Raw genomic sequence first — 21,866 nt, 5'->3', positions numbered from 1 at the left:
AGGGAGCTGCGGGAGCGCGCAAAGGGCCGCGCGGGGCCGCGCAGAACCCCCGCGGCAGCAGTGGCCGCTCCGCGCTCAGCCGCCGGCCCCGCGCATCCCCGCGCATCCCCGCGGATCTCTGCGCTCCCGAGGGGCTCCGCGGGCGCTCCCGCTGCTCTGGACTCGTTTAGAGGCAGCAGCGCAGGGCGCAGGCAGCGAAGCTTTGTGCAGGAGAGTGGGTGAAGCACAGCGCAAAGCAGGGAGAAATAAAGAGAAGGGGGAGAGAAAAGGAAAAAAAAAAAAAAAAGTGGTCGGAGTAGGTTTGTTAAGGAATCCGGTAAGTTATAGGAAGCAAAATTAAATGTCTGGTGCTTACACGACGGCATGTTTTACAAGGGAGAAGGAAACTGTGCAGAAAATGCATGGGCTTTTATTGTTGGGTTTCATTGCCTGTATTGTGGTGGATGCTTTATGCTACGGAGAGCAAGTTTAATTGAACCAGATCGCTGATTTCATATAGTAGGGGGCATGGGGTGGGCTTTTTTTTTGTTTTGTTTTCGGAGTTAACCGTTTCGGGGACTAGAGGGAGGCAGGGCTGAGCTCCACAGCTCCGAGTTTCAAGCCAGCAAATAAAAACACATTACATAAAAACAAACACCGAGCCCAGTTATCAAAGCCTCCATCTCTAGCTATTATTTTCCCTTGTATTTGGTGCCTTTTTTTTTTTTTTTTTTTTTTTTTTTAAATCACATCTGTCGTTCCCAGCCTTTCCCAGGACTGCAAAGCAGAGTGGACAGCTTCCATGTGACCACCTAGTACAGGAGGCATTTTCTGCTGGGAAACTTTGCAGAGGTTTTCTCCTTTCCTTTCCTTCTGAGAGCTCAGAAAAGAAAATGTGCAATCTTCCCAGTGATTAAAGTCTCCGTATTTGTCTTCAGACTTATCGGGTTTATCCAAACTTTTGTGTGTGTGTGTATCTCCCCGCCCCCCCTCCTGTGCATTTGTAAAGTAGCCCCATCTAGCAATGATAAATATCCCTGTTGATCACTTGATTGATTACCTCTCGGAAAGGTCACGCGGGCTTGCAGTAATTTCCTTTTGCCTAAGGCTCCCTTTTCACTTTTACTCCCGCACGACAGCTCCAAGTATACAGGATCTTTATTTTTGATTTTTAACCCCTAAATAGCTTCCCGAAAACAATGCGTTGGTGAAAAGAAGGAGGGAAATCAGCCGGCGGCTCCGCGCTGCCCCAGCCCTGCCTCGCTCTCCCGGGGCGGGTTTGGGGAGGGAGAGCCTCCCTCCCCTGCTCTCCTGTGGACTGAGAATTCGGATTTAAACAACCAGACAAGCTATTAATTTACCCATGCTACCCAGGGTCCTGAACCCAATTAATTTCTAATAATTACAGCCCAAGGGGGCTGGAGAGATCCCTCTGCCTCTTTCTAGCCTTGCCACTTCGCGGCACCGAGGTCAGCATATAATAATAAAGTGTATATTTTGAAAGTGATCAGCAGAACAGTGAGTTATTGCAATGAATGAAAATTGTTTCCATTTTGGCTAATTGAGCCCGTGGCTGAAAGCTGGAGTTCTGAGACTAAATAAAGAGGACTGTTTTATTTCGACGTGGGCTGGAAATCCCTGCATAGCTTTTCGGTCACCCAACAAGAAGCTTAATTTCTTACCAGCAAACCTGAAATCAAGCGTTGGGTAAACAGTATTAATAATTGCATTACAATGATTAAATTAATCTTACTGGTAGCTAGGAGAATATAGATTGAGATTGAATAACACGATGTAAAGTTCACTGCACAAAGACAATAGCACAACAAATACCTCGATAAAGAATTCCAACTTTTCTCCAAGTAGACTGCGGGGCTTGTTCAATTATAATGTAAGGAAGAGAAAATTTCCTGTTACAGGGAAAGCACTGAAACCTGTGTGCGAGGGGGTACCTTTGGTCTCTCAGCCTGTATTAGAAATAGATTTCATTGAACCCCACTATATGGAAAAACATATCCCCAAATTTTAATCTCTGTTTCTGCCCGTGGAAAGCGACCCCGCATCCCCGCCGCCAGTCGCTTCCCACCCGGGAGGGAGCGGAGGCTTCCCCGCACGAACGAAAAACGGAATTCCCGGGGGGCTGCCCGGGACTTTTCGGGGGAGGGGGCGAAGCTGGCGAGGCCGAGCGGGCGATGCCGGAGCCGCGGGGCTGGAGGCGGGGGCGGCCCGGGACGGCGGCCGGAGCCCCGGGCGGGCGGCGCGGCACCTGCCGGGCTCCCGGGGCCGCTGGGACCGCGGGCAGGTGGCGGTGACAGGCGGGCACGGCCGGGTCAGGGCTGCCCGCCCGGGAAACCCGCATCTGTGTCCCCGGCCCCGCACGGAGCGGCTCCCCGGGAAGGACGCGCATCTCTGCATCTCTGCCCGGGCGCCGGCTTTGCCGGGGTCTCCGCTTCAACCGGGGGCGCGGGAGGCGCGGGGAGTTTTGCAAAGTTCACGGGCGTTTTCATTTTTCCCAAATGACCCGGCTCCGCAGGTTGGGGTGTGTGTGTGGGGTGATCTGGGGACAGCTCGGTGCAGCCCCGCAGGGAAAGGCGCTGTTCGCGAGCGAGGTCGGGGGTCGGGCAATGCCAGGACCCCAAGAGCAGCCCCGGCCCCGCGCATCCCCCGCGCAGCCCGTGCCGCTCCCCGGCTGTCCCGGCCCTGCTCCGCCGGGGCAGAGTGACCCAGCTCCTCCGGGACAGCCCGGACAGGGCACCCCGATGGCTGCAGGGGGCTGGCGGAGGCCCTCCTGCCCCTCCTGCTCCGGGGCCATTTAGGTGCGCCCCTGCCCGGCTGCGGGGGGATGCGGAGCGGGCAGGGAGCAGCTGCATGTCCCTAAAAAAAGAAAATAAAAAAAAAAATCCAAGTTGCAAATTAAAACGAACGATTGGCATCAAGAACTGCTCCGCAGTGCGGGTTCAAGTGCTTGCGGCTGTCTGCCGGGCGTTTGGGGATCCGCGGCGCCCCCGCCCCACGCGCGGGGCTGTCACCGGTGGGGTGCGGAGGGGGCGGGGGGCTCCACGGGCGGCCCCGGTCCCCAGCACCGGCAGCCGGGGGGCGGGAGGTGGGATTGAAGGGGGAAGGGGCGATGCTGAGGATTTTATTAAAACAAAAAGTTGAGCAGGGTGTATGTACTGGCGCAGCCCCGAGTCTGAAAGATTGTAATTTTCTTTTATGGTGTCTGGCAGGATTTGCAACAGATATTAATGGGAACATAAATAGCGCATGGAAGGTATTGAACAAAACTGTTTAATGCAAGGAGGTTGTACCAGGGGAAAATCTATACGTAGTTTGGATTGATTCATACCTCGGACACAGCCATCCCCTAAAGGAGTTCCCAATTTCTGCGCGCTCCCTCTTTGATTGGCAAACCCTGTAATTAAAACAGATTAGAGCGGTCGGTGTTACTGTTTTTAAAACGCTTTTTTTCTGCCCAACTGGTGGTGGCTGAACCGAGTTCAAGGTGGCGAAAAAGTGTGCGTGCCGGGAAAGTGTACGATTTCATGGTACGCATACATAATAAAACATGTAATCAAATTATATCTCTCTGCCTATATATGCGGAAAGATCTACAGTAATTGCTGCCGGGTGAGAATAAACTATTTAAACGTTGCGAAGACTCCAGAACAGTATCAATATCCTATTACAAAAAAAAAAAAAAAAAAAAAAAAAGGTGTCGCTTGTCCCCCCCAGCCCTTGCCCCGCGGGTCTCCCCCGCTGTAACCCCTCCCGGTGCGCAGGCGGCGGAGCCGCTGCCCCGCGGCCGCGGTGGCGCAGCCCGGCGGCGGCTGCGCGCCTCGTCCCGGCCCGTCCCGGCCCCGGTGCCGGCTGTCAGGGTCCCCACCGGCCGTGATGGATCGCTGCAAACTTTTTTTTGGCGGCGCTGAAATGTTGAAGAGCGGGGGGGAGCCGCCCGTGCGCATGTGCGAAGGTGTCCAAACTGACAATGCTGGAGAGATAGCGAGCCGGGATTGAGAGAAAGGGAGAGTGTGTGTGTGCGGGAGAGGGAGAGGAGAGAGGGAGAGGGGGAGCGAAAAAGGAGGAAAAGCTCCGGGAGGAAAAAAAAAAAAAGCCCCCCCTACCCCAAGCCCACGCCAGCATCGGCCGAGGGACTGGCAGCATGCGATCCAAGGGCAGGGCGAGGAAGCTGGCCGCAAGTAGGTGCAATACCCCTTTCTCTTGGCTTTTCACCCTCCCTCTCTGCCATGTTGCATAGACATGTCTGGTGCGGCGCGGAGCTCGCAGACAACCTGCAGCATCCCCTCGCAGCCTCCCGGCCCGGCCCGGCCCGGCCCGGCTCGGCTCGGCTCGGCGGGCGGCGGCGCGGAGCGGGGCGGGGGGCGCGGCGGCCGGAGCCGGGCCGGGGGCTGCGGGCGGCCGGCGGGAGGTGGGGAAGGAGTTGAGGAAAAGTTCAGTGGCGAGCGCTGGAAGTTGCTGCCGCCGCCGGGGGCTGGAGTGGGGGGGGTCGGGAAGGGGGGTGCGGGAGGCTCCGGGCCCTATAGTGGGCGCTGTGCGCTGCCGCAGGGCCGGGGCCGCGGGGGGAGCGCTGGGCGCGGAGCGGCCGCGGCGGCTCCGCGGGGGAGGCGGCGAGCTCGGGGCGCAGGTAGCTGGTGCGGGGCTACCGGGCTCCCCCGGGCCCTGCCGCGCTCGCCCGCGAACCGGACCTACGAACCGGACCGGCGACCCGGACCGGAGCGAGCGCGCGTGGGGCGGGCGGGGCGCTCGGCGGGTCGGGATGCCCCGCGCGGTTCGGCGCGGTTCGGCGGGGCCGCCGGGCAGTGCAGAGCGCTCCCCAGCCCGCTGGAGTCACCCGCTAAAGCTGATGTAAATGTTGTAATTTCAGGCGCTTTTCCAGCAGTTTTTTATACAGTTTGGCCGCCCGAAGGTCTGTGTTCCGCGAGGCGAGGGCTCGGCCGTCCACACGCAAAGCCCGACTTACTTAATTATTTGTCTTACGCTCACCCCATCTGTTTCTCCTTTATGATAGGGATCTCTGCTTTTAACTGCTGAAGTGTTGGGGCTCCTTTTAATTTTTTTTTTAAATTTTTTTTTTTTTTTTTAAATGAGGGATTCATCAACAAAACTTCGACAGTTTTCGCGTCCTATTTTAAAAGTAACTAATGTCTTTATTTTCTCTGACACATCTGGGCAAGTTTCATTTGATATCCATGGCGAAGGCAACTCATTCTCGAGTGAAAACAATTGGGCAGGAGAAAAAAAAGTCAGATGAAATGTTGCATAAGTTGCATGACGTAAAAAGCAGATGCTTATTTACTCTTTATTTGTGAAGGGGGAAAAATAGAGAAGCGTGGAAAAGGGGAAGTGAAAGATGTCCCTGGATCATCAGCAGCTTTTCTGTGAACCTGAACAACAGCAGCAACCTGCGTTTGATTAGGTGATCTTAAAGTGGATAGTCCAGCACCCTCAACTTGAAAACAAATATATTTTTGAATCTCAAGGTTGCCATCCCTGCTTTGGAGCTAATTATGGGGAAAAAAAATCTCCCATCCCTGACAAAATCCGTCAGGTTTCCTCGCCTCTCCCTTGCTTTGCTGGCTGCGCAGCGATGCAGGGCTCCTGCTGCTGCTCCTGCTCCGGCTCCAGCTCTGCGGGCGAGATCCGATCGACTGCAAACTTTGCGCGTCTTGCAGCAGCAGCAGCAGAAGCACTCTCCCCTCCTAGACAGATGTGTTGCATTAAATAATCCTTCGGTTACAATCGACTCATAAAGGAAATCATATTTAAAAAGCCGGGATTTATTTCTTTTTTGTGTTCCGAAAAGCTGCTTCTTTCCCCCCACAAGAGCGTCTCAGTTTCATGGCAAGTGGAAGGAGGGTTGGAGGCGACCCCTTTAATTTAGTCGTTCGAGAGAAAAAGGCTTTAGTTTTTCAGTTTTTTCTGTCTGAGTTAGGAATAGGAAAATATTTTGCAGCCTTCACCCTTTTACATGGAAAAAGAGGCAGATCGGGATAAAGCGCGTTTCTCGTATTATTTCACTTTTATTGCTTTTTGCGTGAAACAAAAAAATCGCCCCGATTGCCTAAGTGTCGCCAATACCCAGGGAAGCTTTCCCCTCCTAATTAAGGGAGAATACCTGATGAGTATTTTCTTGACCTCAGTGTAAAATCGCTAAAAAATAATTTTAAGGCTTCGCCCTCCTCTTTAAAAAAACAAATAGAAAAATAATTCAGAAGAAACAAAAAGAGCCACGCGGGGAATAGCCAGCGAATTTTTCAAATGTCCAGCTGTAAAAATAAGGGAAAGCACACGCTGCTGCAGTCGGTGTGCCCGGCGCGCTCTCGGGAGGCCGGCGCTGAGCAGCGGGGAGCGGTGCGGGAGCGGTGCGGGGAGCGGGCCGGGGGTGCTGCACCTGCCCGGGCATCCCCGCTCCGGGACAGGCCCCGGCCCCCGGGGCTGCTGCTTTTCCACTCGGGTGGGTTCGTGCCCGCCTGCTGAAAGCGTATCCCCGAATAACCCCCGCCCCAGCACGGCCCCGCAGCCGGCCCGGGGTAGCCCCAGCCACCCAGTAGCCTCATAAAGAGACAGAAGGTGATCAGATTAGGGGAACACACGTGAATAAGGAGGCACTTGTTACTTTTACACTTTATCACCACTTTTTTACAGGCAATTTAGTGCAGTCAAGGTAGATCCAGATCCCTCTAACCATCTGAGATAGTAAAATAGCACTTTCCTAAGTTTCAGCAGGTTTTCCTGCGCCTGTAATTTGCCTCAGTCTAGTACTTAAAAGGCTTGATTGAAAAACAGAGCCGGCAAGTTTATTTGCCTGTTTAAGACTGTCCGGGAATTTGTTTTCGAGCAGGGAGATGTTTGCCGTGTCCCGGCTGCCGGCCCTCTCGGCGTGGCTGTTTATTTGCCATCGCTTCACCATCGCCTTTGCCTCCGGGCGCCGGCACCGCCGCGGGCACCGGGTGCCGATGGCCCGGGGGCGGCAGCGCGGGCTGCCGCCGGTCCTTCTGTCCCTCTGTCCGTCTGCCCGTCTGTCCCTAGCACCCGCCCCGCCCGGCACCGCCCCGGTACCGGGTTCGGCCCGGCCCGGCCCGGCGGCATCTCCGGCGCTGTCCCCGGGCGGCTCCTGCGGGCACGGGGGCTGCGGGGACGGGCCAGACAATCCCATTATATGCCGGGCATATTTTCACCAGGCGCTTCATTAACCCTTTTCAGGGCGGGAGCGCGCGTGTGGCTTTTCGCTCCCTGTTCTGTCCTTCCTTCATTTCTTCTTCCCACCTTCGCTCTCTTTTCTTTTTTTTTTTCTTTTTCTTTTTCTTTTCTTTTCTTTTCTTTTCTTTTCTTTTCTTTTCTTTTCTTTTCTTTTCTTTTCTTTTCTTTTCTTTTCTTTTCTTTTCTTTTCTTTTCTTTTCTTTTCTTTTCTTTTCTTTTCTTTTCTTTTCTTTTCTTTTCTTTTCTTTTCTTTTCTTTTTTTTCCTTTTTCTCTTCCTTTTTTTTTTTTTTTTTTTTTTTTTTTTTTTTTTTTTTTTTTTATCCTCCTTCCCTTTCTTCCCTCTCCCCACTTTCTATCTTTCTCTCTTACTCAGGGACAACAGCTACCCCTGAATTTGAGACCAGCTTTGCCGCCCGGGGCTGAGCCCAGGGCTGAGCTCTGCGGCCAGAGAAAGGACACAAAGGAAAAGGACGGTCCGAAAGGCGAGCTCATTATTAATACAGCCCTGCTCGTAAATGAAAAATGTAACCCTTGTTAATTAACGCTGTTTACATGGGGTACAAGAAACTTAAGAAATGTTTCTACAAAGGGGAAGGAACTGTTTACAAAACTCTTTCAAAAGTGTGACATATTGCTGCAGTTCCAGCACTAAAAAGCCAAACACACTTACACGCCTTTGAAGTTGGCTGTCTGAGGCAACATTATTTGACTGGGATTCAGATATTGCTTGTGGGTATAACTAATGGCTTTTACCTAGTTAGTGGGCTGGGAGGGGCGAGGGCCTGGGCGCCGTGGCCATTGGGTCCCTCTGGAGAGCTGGGGCTGGCTCCCTGCCAGCTCTGTACAATGTCAACATTGAATATTTGAATTCCCAGACTCTATTTAACAACTTTCTAAATAAATAAACTCATTGTGTGTCTGTGTTTAAAATTATTTCACCTCTTTCATGAAAGCTACAGCATCTTATTACACCGGCCTCTCGGGCTGCTTTTCCCCCTTTTCTTTCCAAACAAACACAAACGAGCTGAGCACTTTTGGTTTTTTTTTTTGGTTTTTCACTGTCTCCTATCTCTCCCTCTCTCCCCTTCTCACTTTCTGTCTGTCTTCTCGCAAAGCACGAGTGGCAGCTGCTTGGACATCCCACCACGTCCTCAGTGGGACAGCTCCGTGCACCCTGTTATCTAATCATAACTAAAACCAAAGCCAGGTTCACCAAGTCGGTTAAATATTAATCATTTCTAAAAGGAGGCCCAAGTGAGTGCCATTGCTGCAGCAGTGCCCTGTACATACTCAATCATTTTGGCTGCTGTACCCTAGGCGGGCTCCAGGGACAGCTTTCATTGTTGTTTGCCATAAATGGCTATTAGTGTTCATATTCACCTATTCACCTACTTATTTAAGTGTGGATGTGGCTGTGCTTGTGGAGATGTGTGCACACATGTGTGTTCAGAACATACTTTTCTGCTTATGCCACGGAGATATATTTATTTATGTGCATAATACCTATGTCTGTGTGTGCACATAGAGAGAGAAAAGCAGGTAAATCCATTTGATATTTGTTATTGTAACTAATATATGTACAGTGTGTAGTTTTTTTGTGGTATGCACAGGCTCCTGGGTTGCTTGTAGTCTTGACACCAATAGCTGCACCAAAAAAGTCTCTGAAACCTTCTGGATGCACGTAGGGAACACAGTACTGATATGCAGCAGCCTAGGGGTTGTTCCCTGGGATGCTTCCCAAATACATTAATTGTGTGCTTCCATGGTGGGAATATCCACTGTAAAATATTTATTGCCTTCCCATGGAAGTAAAGTGGCTGGACAGGGAAGGTGTTTCTGCCTGTCCTGGGGAGCACAGCTCTCTGATAAAACTGCCCGAGTTGCTGAAGAAGAAAGTGGGATGAATTTTCTGCCAGGACAGGTATGTGGTTGAAGAAAGAAAATGTTGGTGGTTGCTCCAGCCCAGGGTGGACGAGGAAAGGGCAGTGGGGAAGCAGATGGAGTTTTATAAATCTCAGCTAATGAAACCTTGTCCACAGAATTGCCTTGCTTTGCAGTAAACTACTTTTTTAAACAAACGTACATTAGCTTTGGAAGGGCTTGTTCAGACACTTAGGTTTCCAACCAAGAATTCATAATATTTGTTTATTTAAAATTTAACTAGGTTTGCTGTCATTTTTGGAGCAAGTTGGTGTTCTTTTGCTGTAATTTAATACAATCAGTTTTACATCATTTCAGTTTAGTTAGGCAAGAAGTGGCTTATGAAGAGCAGAAAGGGGTTTAATCCCACATGGTTTTCAAATAGCAGATGCAAGTGTCATATTATTCAGTAGACAGAGCTAGAACTGGACAAATGCAGATTAGAAAAGCAGTTTATATTTTAAGTAGTGAAGGTATTTAACCAGTAAAACTATTTACTGAGAGCTGGGTGGGTTTCAACATCAGTGGAATTCCTTTGTCTTAATTAAAGTTGGCTGTTTTTCTAAAAAGATATGAGCTAATCCAAACAGGAATTAATTTAGGGAATTCCTGTAGCCTGTGTTATACAGGGGTAGCAGACCAGACCACTCTTCCTGATTTTATAATCTATGCACCCAGTTAAAGCTGTGCAGTTTCATATGGAGATATAAGCTCAAGGCTGGGATCACAGGAATGCACTTAAAAACTAAATGATCATTAAAAATCCCGACAAGGCAGAACCAACATCTGGCTCAAAGTGTTTCCCACCCTCAGCACTGCCTACCTGGATCACAGGCACCCTCAGAAGTGCCCCATGCTCACGTCTGAGGACAAGGATGGGTTTTTCAAGGATGGGAGGGAGGAATAGGGTGTAGGAGCTGAGGTTTGGATACAGGGAGCAGGGTCTGGGGTCAGTGGTTTGGTCACTGCTCTGTGATGGATTTCCAGGGGGTTCCTGCCCTGCTCCTGTGCAACAGGTTACTGCTGCAGCCCTTAACACCCAGACAAGACAGCAGAGATCATGATATAGCCCAGTAACACCAGGAAACACATCCAGGACCCCTTTGCTGCAGGAGCTGCTGGAGGGAGGTGTTTGCTGGCAGAGAAACAGCAGGTGGGGAAGGGGATGGAGAACTAAGGAGAAGTGGATGTTGTTGTCTCCAGGGCTTTGTCTCTTTGCACTGCCATTTTAAATCAAAAAAATCACAATTCTCAGGGTATAAAGAAACTCTGTCTGATCACTCATTGACTTTATGTTCCCTCCCTTTTGTTTGCATTTCCAGGCTATGCCGAGGCATTGCCTTCTCCAGTGCTGCTGGAAGAAAAGGCAGCCACGGATACGTGTGGGAGGAGGGAAGCTAGCCTGCAATGAATATTGTATTTGGTGCTAAATATGTAACAAAGAGAAAGAAATGTGAGTTAATCCGGCAATAAGAGTTGGGAAGTGAAATACAATTAGTTTTATTTCAGGGTTTAATGCTGTGGTCTGTTTCAGTGAAGCATTATCTTTTAAACTGGGATATATGCAACGACATAACCCCCACTACCTTGAGGGAATGTTGGAGTTTGATCTCCGAATAAAGGAAATTCAGAGTTAAGGCTGAAATGTACCACATGGCCTCCAAGTCCCAGGAACAACAGGAGGCAAGGAAGTAGCTAAAGCTATGGGCTGCACTTTAAAATGAGTCCAGCAACTACCAAGCCGCTAGCGCTCGTTTCAGATCCACAGTTTGAGCTGGGATTTGTATTGATTAGAGAGGGATCTGTGATGATCTTGAGTCTTTTTTGGAAATCTTGGCTAATCTGTGGTGAGCATGAGAGTTTTATGGTGGAAGGATTACAGTTCTGGGCTTAATTCATGCAACAGAAGCACTCTTGTCTCCTTTGACACCGATAGCTTTTGTTTAGAAAATCTTATATTGGAGCAAAATTTTGTTCAGAAAAGAAATATCCGCAAGTTACAGCTTTATTTCTCTTCTGAAGAATTGCTCATATGTCTGAATGGGTGCACTACATTTTAGCCCTGTTTAAACTCCAAACTAAATTTAAATTGCCTGTAAAATAATCCACAGAATGGAAACTGCCACACAATCGTAGCCCTTGCTCCCTGACCCAAACCCATATTCCATTGCAAAGCTCTGTTCCGTGATTACAGTAAGTTAGAAACCAGAAGAGCAAGACTTCTATGAATAGGTTATTTTTGGCAATTGCATCACCAATTATGTATAAAATTTCAAAAAATATGGGTTCTGCCAGTTTGATCTCTGAGAGGGATACAGAAAATGAAAGCTTTGAGACTGCTGTAACATCATACTATTTTGTCTATTAGATATCATTAGATTACCAGAATACTGAGACCTTCGTATCAACCAGCCTAACAAAAATTTCCCAGGTGGTTTAAATTAAAAAATTAGCCATAAATATATTTTGTATAATGTAATTTATTATGGATGTTTATTGTGTGCAGTGGGAAAATGTTTGGTTTCAGATGATCTTACCGTATAACATGTGCCCTACTGAAAGTGTTTATACTGAGGCAGCCTGGAAAAGCCCCAGTTTAATTCTGAGACCTGCCGGGCTACATGCTCTGAAAGCCACAGGAAGGCAGAGCCCTTCCCCTGGAAAGCCAAAGGGGCAACAGCATCTTGTGTGGGACATGTGCAACATAAAACTAGGCAGTGGGGAAAGAGCTGAGTGGCAGAGAAAGATGAAGGATTGCTCAGGGCAGTGTTGTTTTATAGGGAAAATGGGATAAAAGTGATACCAGCTTGCAGCAGGTCCTGTTACACTGGGGTGGGAGGCTCACCGGTGTCCAAGGGATAATTTTCTCCCACATCCCATGTTTTATCAGGCCTCCTTTTGTTCCAGCTGGGTCTGGTGAGCAAGGCTCTGTGGTGATGCTCACCCATGACTCCAGATTTGCCCTTCTGCAGCACAGAGAGGGGGTTAAGCTGGCCTTAGGGACCCAGGGGTCCCTGTGATGGACACATCCACCCTCTGCTGGGATGCTTGCAGCCAGGAGCTGATGGCTTCAGCAAAATGATCTCCTACCTCCTCTCCTGCTCTTTTGCACAAAGTCCACATGCTGGCAAGGGTGAAATCATTCCTCAGTTTAAAAAAACAAACCCTCAAAAACTTCCCCCCCGCCCCAAGCTCCTTCACACATGTATTAACACCAAACTGGCAAAGCCAATGGAAAAGGATTTTGTGTTTTGGCAGCAGAGCTGGCTCAGAGCTCACTGTGGGCCTTATCCCAAACCCACTGGAGCTGAAGGAGCTTGTACTGACTTCAATGGGCCTTGGACTGGGTCTGGCTGGAGGAATCTGCTTCCCTCCATCCTTGGGGCTGGGGGGGTTATCAGCAGCTTTTGCTCTGCGGTGAGCCCCAACATGTGATGCTGTAACAGATACCTGGATTTACATCAGTCTAAGTGAATTAGGTTGGCCCTATAATCTGGCCTCATTTAAGAGTCATTCTAGCCATTAGGATGAAATATGAACACTGCTGATGAGGGGACTGTGGTGACTCTGAGTCCTTGTTTCCCACCGTGCCCCGTCTCCCATGGGTTGAGGACCTCTGGGGGCTGTGGTGGGCACTTGGGGGGTGTTGGAGGGGTCCAGCACCCCTGGCTTGCACTGCAGGGCTCTCCATTCCAAGGACTGTGGTTCTCCAAACAGCCTGAATTTGTACCTTCTGTACAAATAGCTCTGCTGCTCAAAGTACCTGGTTCCTCCAGTAAGTGCTCCATTTATTGCCTCCCGATTTCATCTCAGACAAACAGAAGGTATGTGAGAGACAAGCACTGACTGCTGGAAAAAAATCACCCCAAACCTGTCTAAAGCACAGCTTGAGTCACTGGTGGTGCCTATATTTTTGATTTAAAAACCATTTAACATTTCCAACGTTTGACAGAAATGATTAACCTTCCCCTCTTGAAAACTCTTTGCGACTTGAACTTATCGTGGCACATTTTATTTACTTGCACCTTGGTGAGGAATTAAGCAATGCTTTTGGTGAGTTTTAATCTTTCCCATTCTCTTTGTGGCTCTGTATAAAGGAAAAAAAAAGGAAATATGTTGTTTGAAATAATTTTGAAGTGATGTTTCTATTTTACTTTTTTTAGGCTCTTGATGTATTTTTGGCTACAGAGACTGGCATGGAGTATTGGTCTAAGAATATACAACACTGAAAAGCAAAGTAATATCAGCTGTATCTGGGCTAACTGCACTACTTTATAGTTTTGCTGTTTCATTGTTACTGTGCCATGATAATGATGATTTACAGCAATAATGAAGACTTCTTAATTGTAAAATATAAACAGCATGAGATATTTGTCCTGATTCTTTCAGTTCATATAAGAAGCAATATTTCAGTAGTCACTGGCTGCCTGTGAAAATGCTATTAAGCAGCTATGCTCTGCCTGAATAATTACTGTCCATGAGCTTGTGCTTCCTACTAGAGCCAAGGTAACTGAGAAATGAAGAAATGATGCACGAGGTCACTCCAGATGATGCAGATCTGAGTGAACAAACCAGTGCAGTGTCTTCAGTATCAGTGACCAGCCTTGAAATGAGAGAAAAGGTGAAATTATCTGTGCTGTACCAATGCCCTGAGTGAACTGAGCTGAGCCAGAGCCAGAAGGGGTGGTGCAGAGTCAGGCCCAGGATGAGATGCAGCAAACCTTCCCAGCTGGGGCTTCTACCATGCACCAAGCTGAAGGACCAGTCATGGACCAAACACAGAAGATTTATTTCCAACCTGACATTATTATTTATTATGACCTAAATTAAAACAGCAACCACTTAATGCAGCCAGGACTGGATGCCTGTTGTGCTGAGCTCTGTGTTGAGCTCTGGGCAGCCCGTACAGAGCTTAGGCCCTGAGAAATGCAGATTAAACTTGGGGCCTGCTGCCCTACAAGTGCAATTACAGCATCACTGGAGGCAGTAATAAAATCCTGAGGAGAAATGGATGCTTTAAGAAAAGTCAGGACTCCATGGCTTGCACATAGGTGGACGTGCTTCAAGTTTAATCACATCATCCCTTTCCCCCTACCAGCAAATGGCCCCCCTGGCTCTGGTTTAGCTGACCCTATTAGTTTTGGCTGTGCCCATAATCTTGGGTGATCAAGCTGCATTAAGCTATGAGTATCCTTGCAGCATCACCTGCTTGCTTTCAAAGAAAACAGCTCTGAGATTCACAGGGAAGGAAGAAGGCAACACCGGCAGGTAATCCAGCCCTATAAAACCCCTGGATTGTGGTTCCAGCCCGCTTTCCATGTGAGAGGGACCTGAGCACTGCGGCTGGCAAGAGCCAGCAACCAAAAAGTCCCTCAAGCCTATAAGGTTTATTAAGGTTCTTTTAAAGTCCCTGCCAATAAAAAGGGTCCACACAAGCTCTGAGTGAGGCTCCATAAGCTCAGTTTTATGTTCGGATAATTTGGAGCCAAACCGTCACGGAGTTCACATAGCGAAATACCCCACGGAGCATCGCAAACTGCGAAGAAAATATATCGAGGAAAGAGAGGGCTGATAATTTTATGGTTTTCCTTGAAGTTAAGCAGTAAAATGGGCTTTATTTAGCAATTTCCGGACTTCTGATTGCAATTTTGTTGCCAGCGTAACGGTTTTTGATATAATGTTTTGTAAATAGGGAGAAATGTCGGAAGCCAAGGTCCTACAGTGCTTGGATCTGCTGTGGGAAGCAGTGCCACACTCTCCAGGTTCCCAAAATGGATCAGACCTGGATTGACTTTTGGGTCAGACCACTGGGAAGGACATGGCAGGAGCTCTGCTGTGGAAGGCTGCCTTTGGATAGCCCTTGGAAGGGATAGTCCTCTAAAGAAACGAAGAGTTTGACCCAGGCCCAGGGATGAGCAACATACACTTATTTTTGGAGGGTGAAACATTTCTAATTAGAAATACATTTAAAAGCCCCGGTTTTTACAGGTGAGGTGATCACCACAATCTCCAGGCTCATTTTATAAACCAGGCTATTAAAATCACTTGTCCCTCAGCCTTTTGGCTGTGTGTAAACCTAGGTCCAGAATTCACAAGAGAAACCTCCACTATGTTTGCTCCTCACACAATAACTATTTTACACTTGGCATGGCTCATCTTTTAAAATCTATTTTACTATGTAATAATTCACACCCACTTCTCTTTGGGAAGTCATTTATAGAAGGGAAATTAAACATGGCTGGGTACTGGATGGAGCACTGCTGATACATGCAACAGCTTGAAATGTTGAGGGAAGTGGTTATGGATATGGGAGAAGATGCCATCTTGACCTTGGCAGTTTGTTTATTAGACACTAAATCACAGGCATTTATTCTTCCAGTTCTAACTGGTCTGAGGACTCAGATATAACCTCAAAATCCATTTCTGGGGTTTTAAACAGAATTTAGACCTCATCAGTGCTCAGTACTATTTATGCAGCTTGAGTGAGACAAGGGAATGCAGAGACCACTGTGGGAAAGGAAAAAAGGTGAAGAAACTAGAGAAAAAAAGGCATATTAATTCCAATGACTGTATTTCCTTTTTAAATGTTGTACTTCCTGGTGGCACAGAGTAGAGAGAATGAGAAAATATTTGATGTCTTTTTACCCACTTTGTATATGCACCTTGTGCACGTGACAAAGAGTAAGAATCAAACTCATCCTGCCAGTGTTCCTAGAAAGAAGGGCTGTGTCTCACTGCCAGCAGCAAAGGCAGCACTGGAAATGAGGTGGAAGTGACCAGAGAGGAGGCAGGGATGGTGGGGAGAAGAGGACTGGGAAATGGGACATATCTGATAGGCTGCTGTCAGACCCTTGAGCAGAATGAGGCAAAGAAATGTTCTCTGCTGGCACTTTTCTGCACAGGAAAAATTTGGGACATCTTTTTAAGAGATGATTGGTGCTTTTCCTATACTAAACAGGCCCTGAATATGCTGTTCTCCTCCTTTCCTCTCCTTCCCTAGAGCTATACCAGTTATAGATAAATATATAAAAATATATTTACACAAGATCTCAGTGAGCTAACATGGCTAAATCACCTCTGTGCATCTTGACCTCCTGCTTAGCCTCTTGTTTCAGGGGCTCAGTGTAAATGAAGGTGCTGGGTTTGCTCCTCAGGTCCAAATATTCCCTCTGTGCTCCTGCTGCAGAAATTGCTGTGCTCCGTGGGTCGGTGAGGATCCAGCTGAGGGCTGGAGGCAGCAGTGTTGCTTTAGGCTCCCTGCCTGAGGAGTGACATATCAGAAGCAATAAGTCTGAGCCTGAGCTGATGTCTAACAGCATCGGAGAGCGGGCTGGAAGGCTGAACTCCTGCAAAAATGAGAGCAAGGAATTTAACAGCAGTAAAAAAGAGGTTAAGGAAAGAACAAAAAAGGAAAGGAAATAAAAGTGATATGAATGGCTAGAAAAACAGCTATGTCCAAATATTAACCTCTACTGCTGTATTTTGACACTGGGATCAGTTAATAGAAGTACATGGAAGAAGGTAGTTAATTTCTGAAAGTATCTGGGTCGACTTAACGTGAAATTGTATTAGCACAAGATATTTTATGTATGTCCAAATCTGCCAATAGCTTGAAGACATATTCTGCAGGAGGCTAGCAAGAGAAAGTATGTTTTACTGGTGGGGTTTTCAGCCAAACTCTCTCATTCTTGGGGCTTCTTATCCCTCTCTTCTCCAAGACACCTTTTCCTCAACCATCAGAGCAGCAGGAGCAGACAGAGCTTTTCCCCAGCCTGTTCCTTCTGTCAGCTGCAGGAGCCTCACAGGCAGCACTGGCTCAAAGGGTTTTTTCCTCTTAGAATGTTAAAGGAGCAGCCCCAGAGCCCAGGAGCTAAACTGGTGTAAAACTGGTGTGAGAGCAGAGCCTGCTTTGGCCAGGGTTGGACTCAGTGCTGGCTGCTCTCCTGGGATCCATCCAGAGGTGGAGAAAGCAGACACAGGGCAATCTTCACTCTAGCAAGGTCTTTCTTGTTTAACACTTAGAGGTGGAAAATAGTTTCAGTTCTTTAAAATAAGGATTTTTCTCTCCTTTTCATATTTTGGTATGTCCTTGGGGTTTGCATTCTTCCATAGGTATCATTTATTTCACAGCAAAGAATCGTGGTGAGACAGCCCAGGCTTTAATTTCTGGGAATATCTTTATAGGCTTGTTTTTGTGGCTATATAACAACATTATGTTATCTATCCATCTCTCATTCCACTTCCTGATATACAGAATTATCAGGACTACCCATCAGTCACTCTTCTGTTTTCTAGCCCTCGATGCTTTATCAGTTTTTAGGATATTTTCCCAGTATTACAGCTACACTGATCTTGGTGGTTATTAAAAATTATATAATATCTTTAAAAACTCTGTTGAGATGTGCAACACATTCTGAGGAAAAGTAAATTTTAGACTGGAGTTATATCATTACTGGTTTCCTGAATGTTGGAGTGAAGAAAGGCAGTTAACTAAAGTACAAGCTTTTTCAAGGGAAAAAAAAAAAGCAAAAAGCAATATAGAAGAGCAGGACATCTGCTTTTGTAATTATGTACTAATGAACTGGGACTGTGCCCCACCTGAAGTTGTCCTCTACGGACTTTCAAGTACCCAGGCTGTCCAGCTGATTTCTTTCTGTGATTGCAACAGGATTTCTCAGATTTTCAGAATCTCACAAGGTGTCTTTGTGCATCTGATGTGTCAGATGGCCTGAGAGGGGATGGGACACAGGGCTGGTGGGAGACACAGGGGTGAAGGCCACTCAGTACAAAGAGAAAAGAAAGATTTTGAGGGTGATTGTGCATCATCTGAGCTTCACCTCCTCACAGCTGGGACTGCACAGGGACCTGCTCAGCTGTGCCACATCACTGTGAGGTTGGTTCCTCTATTTTACACTTGTTTGCAAGGTGATCAGGGAGCAGAAAGATCAGCTCTGTGCTGGGCAGAAGACAGGGTTCTCTCTTTGGAGTGTTTTGTTGTTTGTCCTGTAGGACACCATGTGCTGTGTTTTGCACCCTGCTCCAGGTGAAGCTGTGTGTGGAGTCGTGATCTCAGGCACTGCAGGTAGTGGGTTTGGGCTGGGAGGTGATTTTGGGCTTTGGCAAAGTGTGCTGCTGCTGTTTGCTGCTTGCAGTGAAAATTGGGGGTGTTTCCATCTCTTGGGTGTAAATGCATGCTCTAACAGGAGTCTCAAGGTGTCATTCCAGACCTGGCATCCAAATGTTATTTTTCCTGCAATTTGGGCAGAGGCTTCAAAAAATGGTTTGATGGTTCCTTGAGAAATAATTACTTTTTTTTTTTTTTTTTTGTGCAAAGTTTTCACTTGTTTAGTATTGTGTCTATTGCCTTTGACTTTTTTTTCTTTCTTTTTTTTTTTTTTTTTTTTTTTTTTTTTTTTTTTTTTTTTTTTTTGTTTCAGTGTTGGTTACAAAATCCCAAAGCAATGGGAGGAAGAGGTTTTTTTCCCCTCCCCTGTATGCTTTTCAGATCATGTTGGAGATTAGCCTGGGGAATGACAAACCACTCTGTTCCCAGCACAGTCTCCCCATCCATAGTTAAAATGTTGTGGCAATTGGTGCTGGATGCCACATCTAGTTTCACTTTGTGTTGCAGCCTTTAATGCCAGCACTTCTGCTGTTTCTCCTTCCAGCCGCGTTGTCTGTACTTTCCTTGATGTATAGAAATGCTTATAAAAAAGGGGAAAATTAATTAATTTCTGGCTGCAGGTTTGGGTGGCCATCAGGCAGCAGCAGAATCCAGTGTGTTTCTTAGTTTCCTCCTGCCCTGGTCAGCTGTGTGTGAGAAGGGAGATGGTTTTCAGAGTGCTCAGGGCCTGCCTTTCTCTTGAACACTCACAGTGTGCTGTGAGAGCTTTGCCTGTTGCATTTGCAGTGGTGGAGGTGATTGAATAGCACCACCTCACTCTGGTTTTGGTTAATAAGCAAGAAAAGGTGTGCTAATCCTATAAGGGTGTCTGATAAAACCAGAAGCTGTCCCACAGAGGCTTTGCTGACCACAGCAAGGGTGAGGGTGTGTTGGAGGCTCTTGCTGATAAGGAGCATCCTCTGGAGAGGGCAGGAATTGCTGAAAGGGCTCTCCAGCTTCTGGTGCTGCCCTCAGTGCTGGGTTAGGGGGATTTTCCATGTTGGTGCTGGTGTTTCCCACATTTATGGGAACCACAGGCTTCCCAAAGCCAGCAGCCACCTCTGCTCTGAGCAATACCAGAAGCAGGAGCCTGCTGATCCATGCAGAGCGTGCTAGAGCCGCAGAGTGGGAGGTGATAACTTCTGCTCCTGATGCTTTGAATATTTTTTTTTTTCCATGTAGGAATGGGCTCGTGTGTCTGATGCCCCAGGTGAAAACTCCAGCCATGTTAGAAGCTGGTGTGGGGGTGAAAATGTGTGTCAGTGTGTGCTCTAGCACCTCTTTCCTGGCTTATCTATGGCTGGGGTTCAGTGTGTGGCACCCCATTGCTGGAGCTGTGAAAAACCTTTAAATTAATTTCTGGCCAGACTGAGGCATCATTTGCCGTTTAAAAACTGTAAATCTGTGTTTATCCAACGTTAACAGATGTAACATAAATGAGTTCCTGTGCTGTCTGCTGGTCCACTAATGGCACTTGTTTGTAAGTGCTTTATGTTAACAGCTATTTGATGGTGCCCATTAGTTTTTCCTAGGTTAATGTTATATAATAAAGTGAATGCTGGCCAAAAGCAATAGTAATACGATAAACAAAAAAATCCAAATGCTGGGTGAGAAATGTAATGGAGCGAGGGCTGAACTCTGGTGGGAGTTTGGTTTAATCTAAAGGTTAAAAAATGTTATAATTTGGGTTTAAGTAAATTGGCTCTTTAGTCCCAGAGGTCTTGCTCTTGTACTTCTTGTGCCTCCAAAGCTCCCACTAATGCCGATGGGAGTCTTGGGCGCACAAGAAATGCGGGTTCAGGTACTAAAGTTACAGATTGGCTTGGACCAAAACCCCTAATCCAAATACCTCCGGCTTTTGAAAGCATTTGCCAATTGGATTTGAATCTGGACACAAACATTGTGGCTTGAGCTCATCTGAGCTCACTTACATCTGTGTAAATCTGTAGTATGGCCCTGATCCAGCAAAGCACGTAAATATGTGCTTAATTTGACTTCAAGGGGACTATTGTGCGCTTAAAGCTAAGCATGTGTTTAAGTGCTTTGCTGGACTCAAGTCCAAATACATGGGAGTCAATGAAATGACACCAAATAGTGCAGTGTAAGTGAGATCTGAAATGAACCAAAATGTTTGTGTTTCTACCTGGAAATGAACACCCTGTTCACATCCTACGTATCCTGCATGCACTTTGTGTTTTCATCCATCTGCACATAATGTATTCTTTACAGTAACCTGTCCATTCAGTACAGTAAAAAAAGAATATACTTTGAATTTTCCTGCTCTATTACTCATATTTCATGAAATGTGTTCTTATGCCAAGTGTCTGTTTATATATATTTATACATGTTGTTTCTTTATTGATATTGGCAAGATACAAGAAGAAAAGAAATATTTTACAGTTAAAAACTTGTAAACAGTTTTATCCCTCATTTAAAACCTTTTTTTAAAGAGTTTACCTGATGTGGTCAAATTACTCTAGCTTGTTTTTGGTTTTTCAAGTCTGACCAATATGAAAAGTATTTGTTAAACATATAGGTTTGTTTTTAGCTGAAAATACACATTTTAAACATGTTTGCAATTAACTGACACGGTGAACATGCTTTTACACTCAAATACTAAATGCCACTTTTGTACTTTAAATCTCACTTTTAGTGATTGCCACGCTACATAAAGCTGTCAATGAATATTTTCACATGAATACATTAATACTGTTAAAAGATCACATATTGCTTGTCAGCTGCTGCGAAGGGAACACAAAAGGGTTAATTGAGCTCAGCCCTGCAAAGGTGGCAGAGGCATAGACTAGAACTGGGAATTAAACCCAAAACAAATACAAGAAGATATAGCCCTTGTGCCTCGGTATGACAACCACAATGCAGACATAAAGAAGTGTAAGCTGCAAATGTCTGTAGGTTATTAATGAGGTAATAGAAGCAAAATTAGGTATCAGCAGGGTTTGGCTCTGTTTGAATAAAACTGAGATCTTTTATCTCAGAATATGCTAGGAAGACTCATAAGCTGTGATTTGGTGGTCTAGGCTGTGCCCTTGGTTGTGGGAGTTGACTCATGCCATTTAAACTCGCCAGTGTTTTCCACTCAGGGCAAACAAATGTGGGATCAGACACAGAGAAGGGCTGGCAGGAAAAAGGGAAAAGGTTTGCATGGCAGTTTATGAGGAAAAATGCTTTTGTGTGCTTGCTTTTGAATCAAAAGGATATTTTTGCAATTCAGCTTTGTGTCTGGAAAGAGGATACAATTTTCTTGCAAATCTAGTGTGGGAGAAGCACATAATGTCAGTGCTGAAACACCTCTGTGTCCAGCTGACCACTGCCCAGGCTGGGACTGGCTCTCTGCTGGTTTCAGCAGCTACCCTGGGATTTACTTCAGCCTGGATGAGGACAAAGTGTGGCCACAGACTCCTGATCAAGTCTCAGTGTTTGTGCCCTGTAAGAGTAAACTTTTCTCCAAAATAATGGCAAAATACTCCTTTCCTGACTCTTGGAGAAGCTGACAGCCAGAGCTGCAGCTGATGCATTGTGTGGAGTGATCTGCTCTGCCCTGATCCCTTCTCAGCCCCACTGTCA

General features: G+C 47.0%; 1 protein-coding gene across 4 annotated transcripts in view; it reads left to right on the top strand.

The window, feature by feature from the left end:
- Positions 1-3,897: 3,897 nt before the first annotated feature.
- The window catches only part of MECOM (MDS1 and EVI1 complex locus), a 321,227-nt gene continuing 303,258 nt past the window's right edge, over positions 3,898-21,866 (top strand). For 2 of the 4 annotated variants that reach the window (XM_056498567.1, XM_056498564.1), the window contains exon 1: positions 3,898-4,175. In XM_056498567.1, coding sequence (XP_056354542.1) covers positions 4,139-4,175 — 37 coding nt within the window. In that variant the 5' untranslated portion in view covers positions 3,898-4,138. The remainder of the gene's footprint in view (positions 4,176-21,866) is intronic. The other 2 variants (XM_056498566.1, XM_056498563.1) reach the window with 2 other exon arrangements.

Source organism: Oenanthe melanoleuca, chromosome 9, assembly GCF_029582105.1.
Source record: "Oenanthe melanoleuca isolate GR-GAL-2019-014 chromosome 9, OMel1.0, whole genome shotgun sequence".
Taxonomy (NCBI): domain Eukaryota; kingdom Metazoa; phylum Chordata; class Aves; order Passeriformes; family Muscicapidae; genus Oenanthe; species Oenanthe melanoleuca.
Note: the sequence above shows the minus strand (reverse complement) of the source record. Positions and strands in the feature narration are given on the sequence as shown.